Below are 14,872 nucleotides of genomic sequence, written 5' to 3' on the forward strand. Positions count from 1 at the left end.
TTGGACCGCAGAGACAAATTAGGGTTTCTACTGATGTAGTGAATACCCTGCTGCCAATGGAATCCCTTTACATGGTCTTAATTGTGGTCTGAGGCAGATTTTGGAGACCTGTTGCCTTTTGTCAATAGGTGAGTACAGATATGAAGAAAGATAGACATGCACACATAGCTAACAAGTGAATAAAACAGTGTTTACTACTATCCAAGCTTGATGCATAGTATCTTTGTAATAATTCTAGTAAGCTAGTGTGTATATAGTGACCAAATGTATGCATAAGCATCTATACTAACAATATTAACAGAGTTTTAGCTAAAATTATTCCAATTGTCTACTCCTTTGCTTTATAATTTCAAAGACTATACATTCATTATTATAAAGGACAGCCTTTATTTTAGAAAACTGTCTTTTAGATATATTTTTTCAAAAACTCACTTTTATCCTTTATTTTGGTCATTTGATTTCTACCATAAATTGTACCACATAAAATCCAGTCTTTCACATTCATGTAAAAAAATATGGAATTGAATTGCCTTTCAAACTAAATGTACATATATACTTGATTTCAGATATTTTTATTAGGATATTTTTTATAAAGCTTGACTTGCTCTTGAATTTATTTATTTCATTATATTTACAGATATGGCCACTTGTCTCATAGAGAAGTGACTTTTGAAATTTCCTTTGTAAAGCAAAGTTATAGCTATAAACAATTAAAATAATATAAACCTCTTTCAGATTTGCCCACTTTTCAGTTTTCTCCTTTATTTTTTTCTAAGAAAATATGGCTACCATATTTAATATAAAATATTTAGCTGCTAATTTCTTGCCAACTCCTTACATGCTAACAAGTAAGCATGTTTTCCTGCCTGCCTATTGCAACAATATTCAAGTTAACTATTCTGACCCCTTCATGCCTCATTCTCCAGCACATGAAGCCCTTGACATTTGCTTTTCCGTGGCCTATGGTCCAGAACTAAATTTTCCTTTCTGCAGATCCTTTGCTGTTTCTTATTAATTTATCTTCTTTGAAGGCGTCCAATAACGCAGGTATCCTTTATCCCAGTAGTTAATACTATAGAAAACTAGTTGATTTCTCATGATCTTATCACCTCACAGGGTTTGGTTTGGAAGTAATATACAATTATAATTACGTTGTAGCTGTACACCTTGACTTGTTCTTATCTGTCCTTTATTGCATATTGTAAGACTTTGAACATGCAACAATTTTGCCCCTTGAGTAATTATCAATATAATTTTCAAACTCATGGCCTTTCTGGAAATCCCACACCTAATAAAATCAAAGCACTATACTGTGTGTATGTGAGTGTATGTCTGTACCTCTGTGTGTAAATTCCTCCATAACAGATGTGCTCAACTTGAAGCCAATTAGCATGATCACCTTCCAAAATTATTATTCTGCTGTATTAATTCCACTAACAAAACAAAACCAGTTATGGTTACTGGAGTTTTTGGTTTCTCCTCCAAACTTGGTTTTTACTGGAGTTTTATCCTTCCTTTCCCTCCCTCCCTCCCTCTCCCCCTCTATCTCTTTTTCTCTCACACACACATAAATACACACACACACACAAACACACAAACTAATTGTATTTATGTCTCACACACAACCTTATGTACAAATGACTATAACTGAGAATTAATTCCATTATATATATGGAATATATTATTGGAATATTTAGTATACCTGTTAATATGGTCCACCCTAAATGTCTCATGGAACTTCTTCAGAGTGCTTAGGGACTTTCCTAAGGATTTGGCATGCATCTTTATCTTGGCCCTGGTCAATTTCTACCAAGTTCTTGAAGACCTGGCTATGCACCTGGGTCTGAAGTTTGGAGTATATGAAGGCTGTATTAATACCAATTACAATATCTCTCAGCTGCTAATTGCATTTAATTTCTTTTTTATAATCATTTTGACAGTTTTAATTGTTTTTATTATGGCAGCTGCCCAGAGTCAGTGGTTTGAGAAGGGAAGCTATATACAAATTGAATAAATAAATATGTAAAATTAATAGGACAAGCACTGAATGAAATTTCTCCCACAGGTTCTCCTTCTGGATAACAATCTCAAGCCACTCCCTGGCTCTCCGAAGAGCTATGAGAGATGAAGCATGTTAAAAGATGCCTGCAATAACAATGGGAAAAGAATGAGATATTATACCTTAATTGGACCAACATGCTGGCAAGAAGAGCAGCAGAGCATGTCTATTATCTTCATTCTGCCCTCCAGTTCTTGCCTGACATCCAGTCTCAAGCTAAATCTTATTCTTTTAGGGTAGGTTTGGAAGAACAAGTTGTCTGCAGGCTGTTCTGCTGTTGTTGCAGACTTCTTTAAGGATAAAGTCACTCTTGTTCTCTTAGGTCTAATGCTCAACTAGACAGGAGATATGTGCGATGAGAAGGGATGATGCTTCACAATATTCTTTTGAGTTTGTGGAACCTGAGGACATGGATAAGGTGCTTGGTAATATTAGCTTTGCCTCTTGTGGGTTGGATTCATGCCACTTCTGGCTCTTCCAGGTTGCCAGATGCGATATGTACAGCTAGAGCTGGAAAGTGATTGATACCTCTCTGAGGGAAATAAGACACTACTTGTCTTGAAGGAAGCAGTGGTAGGCTCTCTGGAGACCATCTCTCTTCTAAGCAAAACCCCACTGCATAGACTCAGATTCCAATTTTCTTTTTTTCAGTGACATTTTTTGAGAAGGCAGTGATGAATCAGCTACAGAGGATCCTATAGGAATTCCAGTCAGGATTCAAGCCCAGAACAGAACATTATGGCCATGTGGACTTAGCAGCATTTTGCTATTGTTATTATCCTTTTAGACTGACTTACATGGACTGAGAAACTGAAGGAACCATCTTAGAGCATTTCAACTCCTTCTTCAATAAGCAGATCCACTTGGTAGTAATAGAAGCAAAGCAATCAAACCAGTGGTTGCTCCAATATGGAGTGTCTTCTCCATATACTATTGCACATTTATATAAAAATCCTGTAAGAAATTATTTCTTTATGTAAGTGAAGTATTGTCAATGCACAGATGACTAGCATAAGCCAGGGAAATAAAGATATGGAAGTGTGTTGGCTGTGAGAGAAATATCCATTATGGTTGCTGGTCTGATAGCTTTCCCTCTGAATGAGCAAGTGTGTGATTGGGGTGGGTGGGTGTTGGATTCATGCTTCCTACTTGAAGAGCATGTGGACTCTGTAGATAGGGAGACTTTTCTTCACCTTTAGCTAGTATGCCCTGCCTAGATCAGGAAGCACTGGCAACAGTAACTCACACTTATCACCACCTGTTCAGGCTCTTAAAATGTGCTTAGATAGGGCTGCCTTTGAAGATGACTCAGAAACTATGAGTGATAAAGAATGCAGAGGTCAGTCTCTTAGCAGGATAAATCCACTATTATAAAATAACACCTTATAGAAATTTGGAGGCCGTGATTCTGCATGGACTGTAAGGACACTTAGAGAAAGTCCACTCAAGGTCCAGGTCTCTAAGACATGTGCAACAGCTTCAAGTCAGTAGGTGGACCATCTCAGTGGTTGCCCACATATTATGGAATATGATGACTACAAAGGTACAATTGGACACTTCTCTCTTGGCATTCAGAATATTTCTATTTAAACCTTTTGGTATTGAACAGGCATTCAACATTTAGTTGATTATTATTGGGAAACCATATTTTTAATTGTGGTGTAATGATGGCGTTATGCATGTATTTACCATTGTGGGGTGTTTATTTTGTCTCTTGCGTTGCTATTTTTTGAAGAAATGAATAGATAAAGTGAAGTAAAACAAAATATGAAGTAAACTGCCAGCAAGTTAGGAATTAGTATTTAATTAGAAGATACAATTAAAAATCAACCACGGAAGAGCTGTGTTCCCGTGACAGAATCTTTCCTGGTTCATCCATTTTTTGATCTTGAAGGTACCAGATAATTTGGCTAGCAGACAAGCAAAGAATTGTCCACTGCAATGGTGCCTGTGCAGGAAAACTACAAATGATTGATGATTTATATATCACTTTCTTGTATTACGTTTTCTTAAAAATTCTACATAATGCTACCCAGGAGAAAAGATGCTACGCTGCCAGAAATTGATGGATTTTTCTCCATTTGTGCTTTAAGTAATTTTATTGCTTTCAGGTTTTCACTCTCATTTGCCTGATCTTCATATCAGCTTGAGATTGTTTCAATTGTACAACAATATTTCTTTTTATGTGCCCCTCTCTTTACTCATGTACACTAGAGGATTTTTACAATGCAGTCTTGGCTTTTATATACATTTTTGCAATGTTGTTATTATAATGTATTTTTATGTTGTTTCAGTAATATATTCATGGAGGGTTACTTTTCCCTAGGATCTGCAACTTGCTACATATTATTATTTTTTTGATTGAAGAAGTATACTGCAAAGTTCAGAGAAGGGTACATTGAAGGCAAGAATTGGGTCTGATTGTCTAAAAAATTGAACTCAATGTATTTATTATCAAGCCAAAAATTGGCATTATCGCAGCTTGGATTTTCTGGAAAATACAAGGAATTTGTTTTGATTAAGTGATGTTTCTAGAGATTCTTTCTGCCTCAAGTAACTGTAACAAGAATAATCTCTTCTCTCAAAAGGCTCCATGTAAATAATATTGAGGCAAAATGAGAAGTGGCAACTTGGTAAAATGTCATAGAGCATGTATAAGGTTTCTTGCCTAGGCAGGGGATTGGACTAGAAGACCTCCAAGGTCCCTTCCAACTCTGCTATTGTATTGTATTGTATTGTATTGTATTGTATTGTATTGTATTGCTTGTCCTTTCAGAAAATGGCTGCCACTATAGACCTGCCCAATCACAGATATTTGCCCAAAGGACTAAGGCTAGGATTGAATATTGGCTAGGGAGAACTGGGGAATGCAAAGTAGAGGCTGAACTGAAAGAACTGGATTCTCTTGCTGCCAAACCAGAAGGACCCAACCTAAAGTAGCCAACAGGAAGTGGGCAGATCCCAATCACTAGGACTTAAGTGACCACTTCCTCAGCAAAACAGCCAAGGAAGCATACCAGATTTATTGGATTAAGACAGAAAAGAATATTGTTAAACCAAGACAGCTAAAGGTAACTTAAGGCTTCCTTTGGCATACACAAGAGAATCAGATGAAAATGAGAGGGTGCAAAGAAAGAAGTTGGTGGAGCATGTTGATGCTATGAAAAGATGCAAGCAAAATTCTAGGGTGTGGATCTCCTCTGCTACATACAGTTGACCTTCGTTCTCAAGAGTGCACTATCGGTTTATCACTGCCACAGCCCTCAAATCTTTTTCAAGTCAAACCCAACCCCAGTGCAGAGTTGTAAAAATGCCTGCAAGATTACTACAATGCTACCACAGCCTTTTCAACACGTGAACAAGCAGCTTCCCCGCAACCTTTCTGGCACATTCGTATTATCACTTGACATTCTCATTTGACTACAGAAGTGCTGAAGGGCTCTGCCAGCTGAAGTTTCTGAACTTTGAGGCTTGCTTTCAAGTTAATGAATTTTAATAGCACATGGGGGAGGGGGGATATGAGTGCAATTAAGATTAGGGAGATAGGTAGTAAATTAATGTTAAGGAATAATAAAGGACTATACTTTATTCTGAGAAGTCGATTTGCAAGATCCCCTTTGATAATGATTAGTAATCCGGAGAGACTTTGCTCCATTTATCAATGATTTGCTTCCACTGAAATTCTTTGCTGACTCAGGTTTTCCATGTTATATTGTACAAAGTGAGGCAGAAATGTCCTTTGGGAGCAATATACTATTGGAAACCTAGAAGTAAAGGCAATGAATGAACTGGATATGAGGAGAACTTTCCCTAGATTAAAGGTCTCCATTTCAGCAGGATGCCTTGAGCCAGCTGAACAGTCTGGGCCCCAGAACTGCCCATCACGGATGGCTGCAACGTCACAAGTTGAAGCAACACACATTTTCTAAAAGGGGAGGAGAGGCATTAATCCATTTCTGCGAATGCCTTCCTCTCATAGTCTGGGGAGCCCATTTTCATGGCTTCCAGAGCCCATTTAAGTTCTGCCAAAAGTTAATGGCAAGCCCTTCCCACTACAAAGCTTTTGTGTGCAGTCCCTAGACCCCAAAGGGCCCTTCGCCTCCTTCCCAGATGCCTAATACCATCAATCTTCACTGACTCCCTCCCTGTATCAACCTGGCATGCTTATTTCATGCCTATTTTATTGCCACAGTCAATCCCTAAATTTTGCACATTGTTGTGCATAATACAGGTAGTCCTCGATCACAATTGGGTCCAAAATTTCTGTTGCTAAGCAAGACAGTTGTTAAGTGAACTTTTTACGACCTTTCTTGCCACAGCTATTACGTGAATCATTACAGTTGTTAAGTTAGTAACACCATTGTTAAGTATATCTGGCTTCTTCCTTGATTTTGCTTGTCAGAAAGTCACGAAAGGTAATCAGATGACTTCGGGACACTGCATCTATCATAAATACCAGTTACCAACCATCTGAATTCTGGAGATGCTGCAACAGTTATAAGTGTGAAAACCAGTCATAAGAAACATTTTTCAGTGCCATTGTAACTTTGAACAGTCACTAAACGAATGGTTGTAAGTCGAGGACTACCTGTAGTTAGGGAAAGCTAGAACAGTAACAATTTAATCATGACGAGACCTTGAAACAGCCATGATCTCAGCCAAGCCTAACTAACAAACAAGCATATGCCAAACCACAACCAATTCCCCTTTCTCCAACACACAGTTCTTTCAAATAGAATATTTTCCAGGATTAAAAAAAAGATTGCAAAGAAAGAAGTTCTAGATTTCTTATAGTAATGATTAGTTTATTTTTAAAGAATAAGCATTTTCACTTCTTTTTACGATTTTCCTGGCCTACTAAATGTAGTCTTTTGAGTGGATATAAACTATTTTTTCAGAGTTTGAAACTCTGTAAAGAGACCAGTGAATGCTATTGATTACAATGTCATTATTTTGAAGTAAGCTATTCATTTATCATAGATAACACCCGGGGAAATCTGGGAAGGTTGAATGAGAAATAGAAAGGTTTGGCATTTAGATATGCTGGCACCAAATTATCCTTCTTATCGGGAAAAAGATGAGAAGGCCAATCCTTTTGGATAACTTAAGTCATCTCTATTCTCTTTCTCTTCCAATGCTGACCTTGCATTTAGCAAATACTGCTGTCTCTGAATGATTTAAGTTCAGGCAAATTACAAAATATTCAGTCACAGGATATGCCATGATTTAACCACAGTTATAAAGTATGCCATGATTTAAAACCAAAAACAATCTAGGATGCTAAAAAAACACTGATCAAAATAGCATTTGCATAGATTAACAACATAATCATTTAAAATGAAGAGGAATAAAAATTAGGAAGCTTGTCTTAATGAAGGTGTCACAACGACGTATCCTTTGTATTCTAAAGTTCAGGAACATTGCTAAAGAAAATAGTATGCTCCCGTCCAAGGCTGGCAATAGTTCTAGGCTGTCTTGGTGCCTGCTTGGTAGGCCAATAATATCCTGGACCAGGGACTTTCTGTACAGAATGAGATACAAACAAGAATTCTATAAGAAAACAACAACAATGCTAGTATTCACAGCTCAGATCTTGTTTAAATCACTCTAAGGTCTTTTTTTTAAATTTCTTGCTACCAAAAAAAATAAAATAAAACCCACCTCTAGAGCAGGTACTACTTGGACCTGTCTATGTGGAATCAGTCTGAGTTAAAGAAGATCATCTAGATAGGAATATCCTGTTAATTTCACCATTGAGGAGCATGTTTCAAAATATTGAAACAGGGAATGTAAGACCTGGTAACTACCTTGTTTCCCTGAAAATAAGACCTCCCTGGATAATAAGCTCAATCGGGCTTTTGAGCACCTGTGCTAAAATAAGCCCTCCTCAAAAAATATTGCAACACAGCAGTAGGGGAGTCCATGCTCGCTGCCTCCTGCACTTCAAAAATAAAAAGACCTCCCCGAAAATAAGGCCAAGTGCTCATTTCAGAGGTCAAAAGAAAATAAGAACCTGTCTTATTTTTGGGAAAACATGGTAGCTATTCTGAACCTCCTACTCTTTTGGCCCTTCCTGTCTATTGCATCGTTTCTCAACCTCAGCAATTTTAAGATGCTTGGATTTCAATAAGATGTTCTTAGCAACCAAAAGCAAATTCAAGATGATTAGAATTACAGTCCTTGAATCATAGACTTGGAAACAGGCCATTCAGGCTATCAGGTCCAACTCTTTTCTCAGTGCAAGAATCCAAATTAAATTATACTAACATTATGGTATGACTCATATGATTAAAGATAATGGATTGTATTCATCTACCAAACTAAAATATAATATCGCAAAATTCACAGACTAGTGCCTAGTTTGTCCCAGTAGCTTTATATTTGCTGCCAGCTTGCTACTGCAGGATGAATAATGCTAAATGAAATATTATACAGGTAGTCCTAGATTTATGGCCACAATTAAGCCCAAAATTTATGTTGCCAATTGAGCTATATATTAAGCGAGTTTTGCCTCATTTCATGACCTTTCTTGCCACAGTTATTAAGTGAGGTAACCTGGTTGTTGAGTGAATCTGGCTTCCCCATTGCCTTTGCTTGTCAGAAGGTCGCAAAAGATGATCACATGATCCCAGGTCACTGCAACTGTCATAAATATGAACCAGTTGCCAAGCATCCAAATTTTGATCACATGACCATGGAGATGTTGCAACAGTTGTAAGTGTGAAAAACAATCATAAGTCACTTTTTCAGATCCATTGTAACTTTGAACAGTCACTAACCAAATGGTTGTAAGTCAAGGACTACCTGAAATGGACTAGAATGCCCTCGTGTTTGGGCTTCATTTTGATCTTTCAAGACTGAGCACACTTCCTTATTCCAGATTGCCCAACTTCAGAACAGATCCCAGGTGTATTGTCAAGTGGTGTTCTAATACATCAGGCAACCAGTCTGATCTTCTCCACAACCGGGTTTTATTTCCATGGATACAACTTAATAATGCCTGAATCTAAGTAACATTTACTGTCTCCATGTTTTCCTTTATATCTTGAAAATACTAGGTGTCCCCCCACCTCACCCTGAAAAAAAAGCTGAAAATCCAAAGGCTGAAAATAGAATGTCTCCAAGAAAGTCAGGAACCCCAAGTCAGCCCTACAGCTGCAAGCACAGATTGAACCATTATCAATGTTATACTCACAGTGTGAGCTGGCAATATTCGTGGTACTTTTGATACGAAGGACGATCGTATTGAAACTGGTTGGACATCCTTTATTTCATACTGCCCTGGGCCTGGACCTTGCATCTACAACGTAATAAAATGCTTCCTTTTTACAAGTTCCATATACATAAATAGTTCCATCACACTGTTGTTCCTAGCATTATGTAGTCTTAAAGACATTGCTAACATAATCAACATTTTTACTCAGCGCAAGACAGCTACTCAATACTTGAAATACAGTTTGGAGGAAGGAAAGGTTTAGCTACAGCTATAGCTTTTCTGTACATGTCTGCTTATTTGCCCAAATATTTGGCTGTGTGGCTGCCTGTGGACAAGGAAATATCAAGGGTGACAATGCCCAGCACTTCACTTTGAGAACTTTCTTAGAGCAGGGTTTCTCAACTATGGCAAGTCTAAGATGTGTGGACTTCAGCTCCCCTGAATGCCTCATCCAGCCACGCTGGCTGGGGAATTCTGAGGGTTAAAACCTCACTTCTTAGATTTGCCGAAGGTTGATAACACCATCATAGAGCAATGCATGTTGATCCCTGATTGCGGGAGAAGCTTCAGAGTCTGTACTCTTGAAGATGGTAGAACAAGAAAGAATTGAGCCCTATGCATTGGTGCCTTCTCTCATTCCATGTGGATCTCTGCATGACAGTCTCTGCAGCAAACCACAGTCATGCCAAAAGGATAACGAGTACAATTATGTAATCATGAAAATGACACAATTATGTATTTGCATCAGGACCTCTAATGCAACTACATAAAACATGGTTTTTGCATCATTCATGTTTTCTTTTCCCCCTCTACCCTAGAGATGCCCGTGTCTCCACCATACAGAGAGCCTAGCTATGAGAATGTAGAAAGGGATGAGAAATGGAATGGTCCACTTAATTTATCCCTGATTGCCTCCCTGGGCATAGGAACCCAAATGAAAAGAGCTGTTTTGTTCTAGGAAGATTAGTAAGAGCTAAGAGCTAAGTAACACTGACTGATTTTGACAGGTTTGCAAGCCCCTGGAGTAATTACAGGATATCAGCTTTTGGCTTGCAAAAACAAATAACCATATTTTAAAATGTACAAACAACTGACACCAATCTTTTGCTGACTCATTTGCTAACAAAGGCATTTGCACTGATCAATCTATTCTCAACCACCTGGAGACAAAAGTGACACCAACTAGTAAAGCAGTAATTTATTTATTGTTATAAGACAAGAAATAAATCTATTTATAGTTTGGAGATAGGCTGATATTTGCCTGTTGTTATTTCTGTGTTCCTATATTAGCATCTGTCATGTTCCTTTGAGCATAACATTCCTGCTTTCGTACATATTTGAAATAATCACATTTTCTGTGCAGGTGTGTTCATACCTTTTTCCATTGGGGCAACTCAGTTTTATTCTGTTTATTCAAGATAAAAGTTGAGGAGGATTTTCCACGCAAATATTTCTGAAATTTTCAAACAGGCATAACACAGTGGCATTTTTTAAAAAGCCGCCAATGGAAAGTGAATCATAAGGAATTGTCATGGATTGTAACAACAGATAATTTAAGAATCTTTGATAAGCAGACGTTGCATTTTAGGTTTAAAAAAATCATGTAGCTATAATAAAAAGACAAAGACAAAATAGAAATTTTCAGGACTATAATATTATAATAAAATATGAATAGGCCTATCAAAATATAATACAGGTTGTCCTCAGTTAACAACAACAATGGGAGTCATAATGTCCATCACTAAGTGACACAGTCAAAAAGTGCAATGTTGCGTGACTGCATCGCTTAGCAACATCAATTCTAGCATTTTCCGGTTTCAGTCATTAAGCGAATCATTGCAGATCATCAAGCAAAGACATCACATGGTCACAATTTGCGATCTCCTGCCAGCTTCCCCATTGATTTTGCTTGTAGGAAGCTAGCAAAAAAAGTCAAAAATGGCAACAACATGACCTTGGGAAAATGTGATGGCTGGAATTACTGAAGGATCCATTGTAAGTACCTTTCAATTCAATATCATCAGAAGTTTGAACAGTTGCTGAATAAGTAATTTTAAATGAGGACCACCTAGATGTCAGTATAATGAATACATATATAATGTACAACTTCTATTTTTATTCTTCTATCAATTGTAGAAATATATAGTTTTTTATAATTAGCTTTTCCAAAATGGTGGCCTCCAGATCAGGGGTGAAATCCAGCAGGTTCTGACAGGTTCTGGAGAACTGGTAGCGGAAATTTTGAGTAGTTCAGAGAACTGGTAGTGGAAATTTTGAGTAGTTCTATGAACTGGCAAATGCCACCTCTGGCTGACTCCAGAGTGGGGTGAGAGTGGAGATTTTGCAGTATCCTTCCCCTGGAGTGGGATGGGAATGGAGATTTGCAGTATACTTCCCTTGCCACCCCCACCAAGCCACACCACTCCCACCAAGCCACACCCACAGAACCGGTAGTAAAAAAAAATTGAATTTCACCACTGCTCCAGATGATTTTGAGATAAAACTCTACCACACAATGATTTTAACATATCTAAAATTTAAAATTAGAAGGCATGTGCCTTGGCTGAAAGAGTTAAAATTCCTCAGCATACTTCATGGAGTATATCTGCCACAATTTTCCCCTCACTGTACAAAATATCTTCACCTACCAGATATATCTAAAGAAGATCCAAGGAATGTCAAGCAAGGGATGAGGAAGACAATTAAAACAGTACTTTGGCTCAAGAATTCAAGAGAGGTCCACATATGTTCTCTTTATTGTTGATTGTATGTGCTTACATTAATAAATCTAATGATTCTTTGGATTTTCCCAGTCCACATATGGTGGTCCCAGCATTCCTCTATTTTTAAGCTACTTTTTTAAAATGTCATTTTTTCTCTCCCTAATCCACCTTGGAATATGTTTCAGGAGAAAATAATGGAAAATATTGACTTAATAGAACCTCAGTGAACTTGAATAAATTTTATCTCTAAAAGCAAAATAAAATAAAAGCAGTGGTTAAATGTTGGTTTGCTTTGCATCCTAAACCATCTTCCTGCTATACCTGAGACAGAATCTACAAACAAAGTTCATTGCAACCCTATCTCTTTATGCAGAATCTCCATGCCTGTCCATGCCTATCCCAAAACAATGGCCATTTATTTCCAACGCAGTGAACAACACATGCAAAATCACTCTCTGGGCATCAATAGCTTTCACCTGCAAAGAACACCCAGGTTGCAGCTGTTCCAAGGCAGGAAAACACTAAGACGTCAGTTCCAGTTCATTTGTTGCAAAATATTGGATAGCAGCTGTATCAATAACTCATTTAAAGAGTAGTTGTTTACATGGAACGGCTCTTCTGTCACAAGAGGCCACCTGCCACGAGGTCATTAATGAGATCCTCAAGGATTTTCAAATGAAAGGTTAACATCTATTTAAAAGCCAAAAAAAAAAAATTCCTCAGACAATTCACATTAGTTTGCTGCTGCTCTTTCAGAATAAATTCTGATCGGCTACTGAAATATGTATAGCTATTACAGTAGCTGATCAGAGTTTATTCTGATATGTATACATATACATATTTTCTTCCATCATAATCCTTAAAAAAATGCTAAACTGATCTGGAAAATAAAAGAACTAGGCTCTGGAAGTTAAATTTGTCCTCTTATTTTTCCAAGGCTTATGACCTGGCTGATATCTCAGAATTAACCATGTATTTAAAAAACTACAGGCATTTAAACCTTATCCAAACAACAAAAACAGTGATACGTTGCATTTTTAAACAAATATCATACAAGCAAGCATAACTTTCTTGAAAGGAAAAAGGTGAATCACATCTCCCAGGGAAGAGGCCTAGCCTATAAAGCCTATGAAAAATACAATATGTTTTCAAGCTTGCTGACAGCATCCTTCTAATTGCATAAACACTATGGTGATCATGCTTCTCCCTAAATGCACCTTTTTGCCTTGATTCACAAGTTCAAAATAGGGCCCTTTCAACCTGACAACGATTGTTTAGAACTCAGTTGATAGGTGGTAAAGCTGATGTAGACACAGAACTCAGATAATGGTTTGAGAAAGGACCTGCTTTTCAGAGAGTATGTTCTTACACCTTGTCTCTTGCTGTGGCCTCAGGGTGAAAGAATATTCTGTTCTGAAACCACACAAAGCTTTACTAAACCTATTTATAGGATACAAAACTGCGGTGATTATGCACCCAAGCAGCAACAGACTTTCTAGCTTCTTCATTGCAAGGCAGAAAAAAAGTTTGGGATTCCAAACTATCAGATAAATCCAGCTACAAAATTTGGAATTGAAAGCATGAGAGACATTGTTGTGACACAACACATGGAAAAAATTATACACATGTTCCTCAGTTTTCAACAAACAAGGCCTTAAGAAGTATATACTCAATATTGTATAGACATATTGCCTCACCTCAAGGAGAATCCATTGGGTGTTCTTAATAAAGTATCCATGTGTGTTTAAATATGTAGACAGACCACAAGGAAGTATCCTGATTAAACATCAGGATCTTATCCTGCATCTGACTCCTTGCATAAATATTTGTGTGCTTGGAGAAGTCCTTCCTATCAAATCTAATAGATATGTCAGAGAAGGGAGGAAAGAGGCTTAAGTCCACTGGAGTTGGGAAGCTATAACAAATTTGAATAGCAAAAGCACTTAGTACTTAAGACTTATGTTAGATTGGGTAATGGATAGGCGCACACAGGCTTAACAGTAACAACAGCGCTTTATTGAATACAACAAGTGAGAACAATCCAGCGAAGGTTGAGTCTGACAGCAGCCCTTTTATAGGGAGCTGTCAGACCCTTCGACCAATAGGATTAAACCTCTGTTCCCGCCAGGACAGAGGACCTTGGTAGAAACTACTGTAGATAGGGTGAATATCTAACACCCCTCCCCTCTTGGATGGAACAATCCTACTTGTAACGTAGTCATGCAGGTAGGTGGGCTTTTGGGTAGCTCTGCCTGACCTGCGCAACTCAGTAGAAGGGGTTTCCTTGGACTGGTTGGACAGACCTGTTTGCTCCTGGAACCTTTCACAGGCCGCGGCTGGAGCTTCTAGAGCCGGTTCGCTCGGAGCTCACTGTGGCCCTGAAACAAAACCAGAGAAGTTTCCCGGTACCCTCAGGCTTGAGCTCGCCGTGGAAGGAGTGAGTGTTTGCTCTGTTTGCGTAGGGCTTTGGTTAACTTGTGCAGGAGTTACCTCTGGTTTTTTAAGAGTGGAGTTGGAGAGGCAGCCACGGAGTAGGTCAATATGCCTTCTCCAATTCCTACTGTCCTCGAGCTCTAAGAGGTAAGAACGAGGGCTGGTGATGCCTATCACTGTGGCAGGAATCCACAGAGTTCCCCCGGCATAGTTGTGGGTGTATACCAAATCCCCTATGCTAAATGTCCGAATCTTGCTTGTGGAGTCTGAGGGCGATGAGGCAGAATAATTGGGGTGTAGCCGGTCTAAGTGGGACCTTAGCCAGCGACCCATGAGAAGCTTGGAGGGGCTTCTCCCTGTAGTGGCACTGGGTGTGATGTGCTGAATTAGCAAATAGTGATCAACCCGGGCCCATTCTAGCGAGGGCCTTTTTTGCGGATC

The 14,872-nt window shown here is 38.3% G+C and overlaps 1 protein-coding gene across 1 annotated transcript in view; it reads right to left on the reverse strand.

Moving 5' to 3' along the window:
• Positions 1 to 7,461: 7,461 nt before the first annotated feature.
• The window catches only part of STPG4 (sperm-tail PG-rich repeat containing 4), a 33,113-nt gene continuing 25,702 nt past the window's right edge, over positions 7,462 to 14,872 (reverse strand). The window contains exons 6-7 of the mRNA XM_032216069.1: positions 9,255 to 9,359; positions 7,462 to 7,580 (exon numbers count right to left, since the gene is read on the reverse strand). Of these exons, the coding sequence (XP_032071960.1) occupies positions 7,464 to 7,580; positions 9,255 to 9,359 (222 nt within the window). The 3' untranslated portion in view covers positions 7,462 to 7,463. The remainder of the gene's footprint in view (positions 7,581 to 9,254; positions 9,360 to 14,872) is intronic.

This window comes from Thamnophis elegans, chromosome 4 (assembly GCF_009769535.1).
Source record: "Thamnophis elegans isolate rThaEle1 chromosome 4, rThaEle1.pri, whole genome shotgun sequence".
NCBI lineage: Eukaryota > Metazoa > Chordata > Lepidosauria > Squamata > Colubridae > Thamnophis > Thamnophis elegans.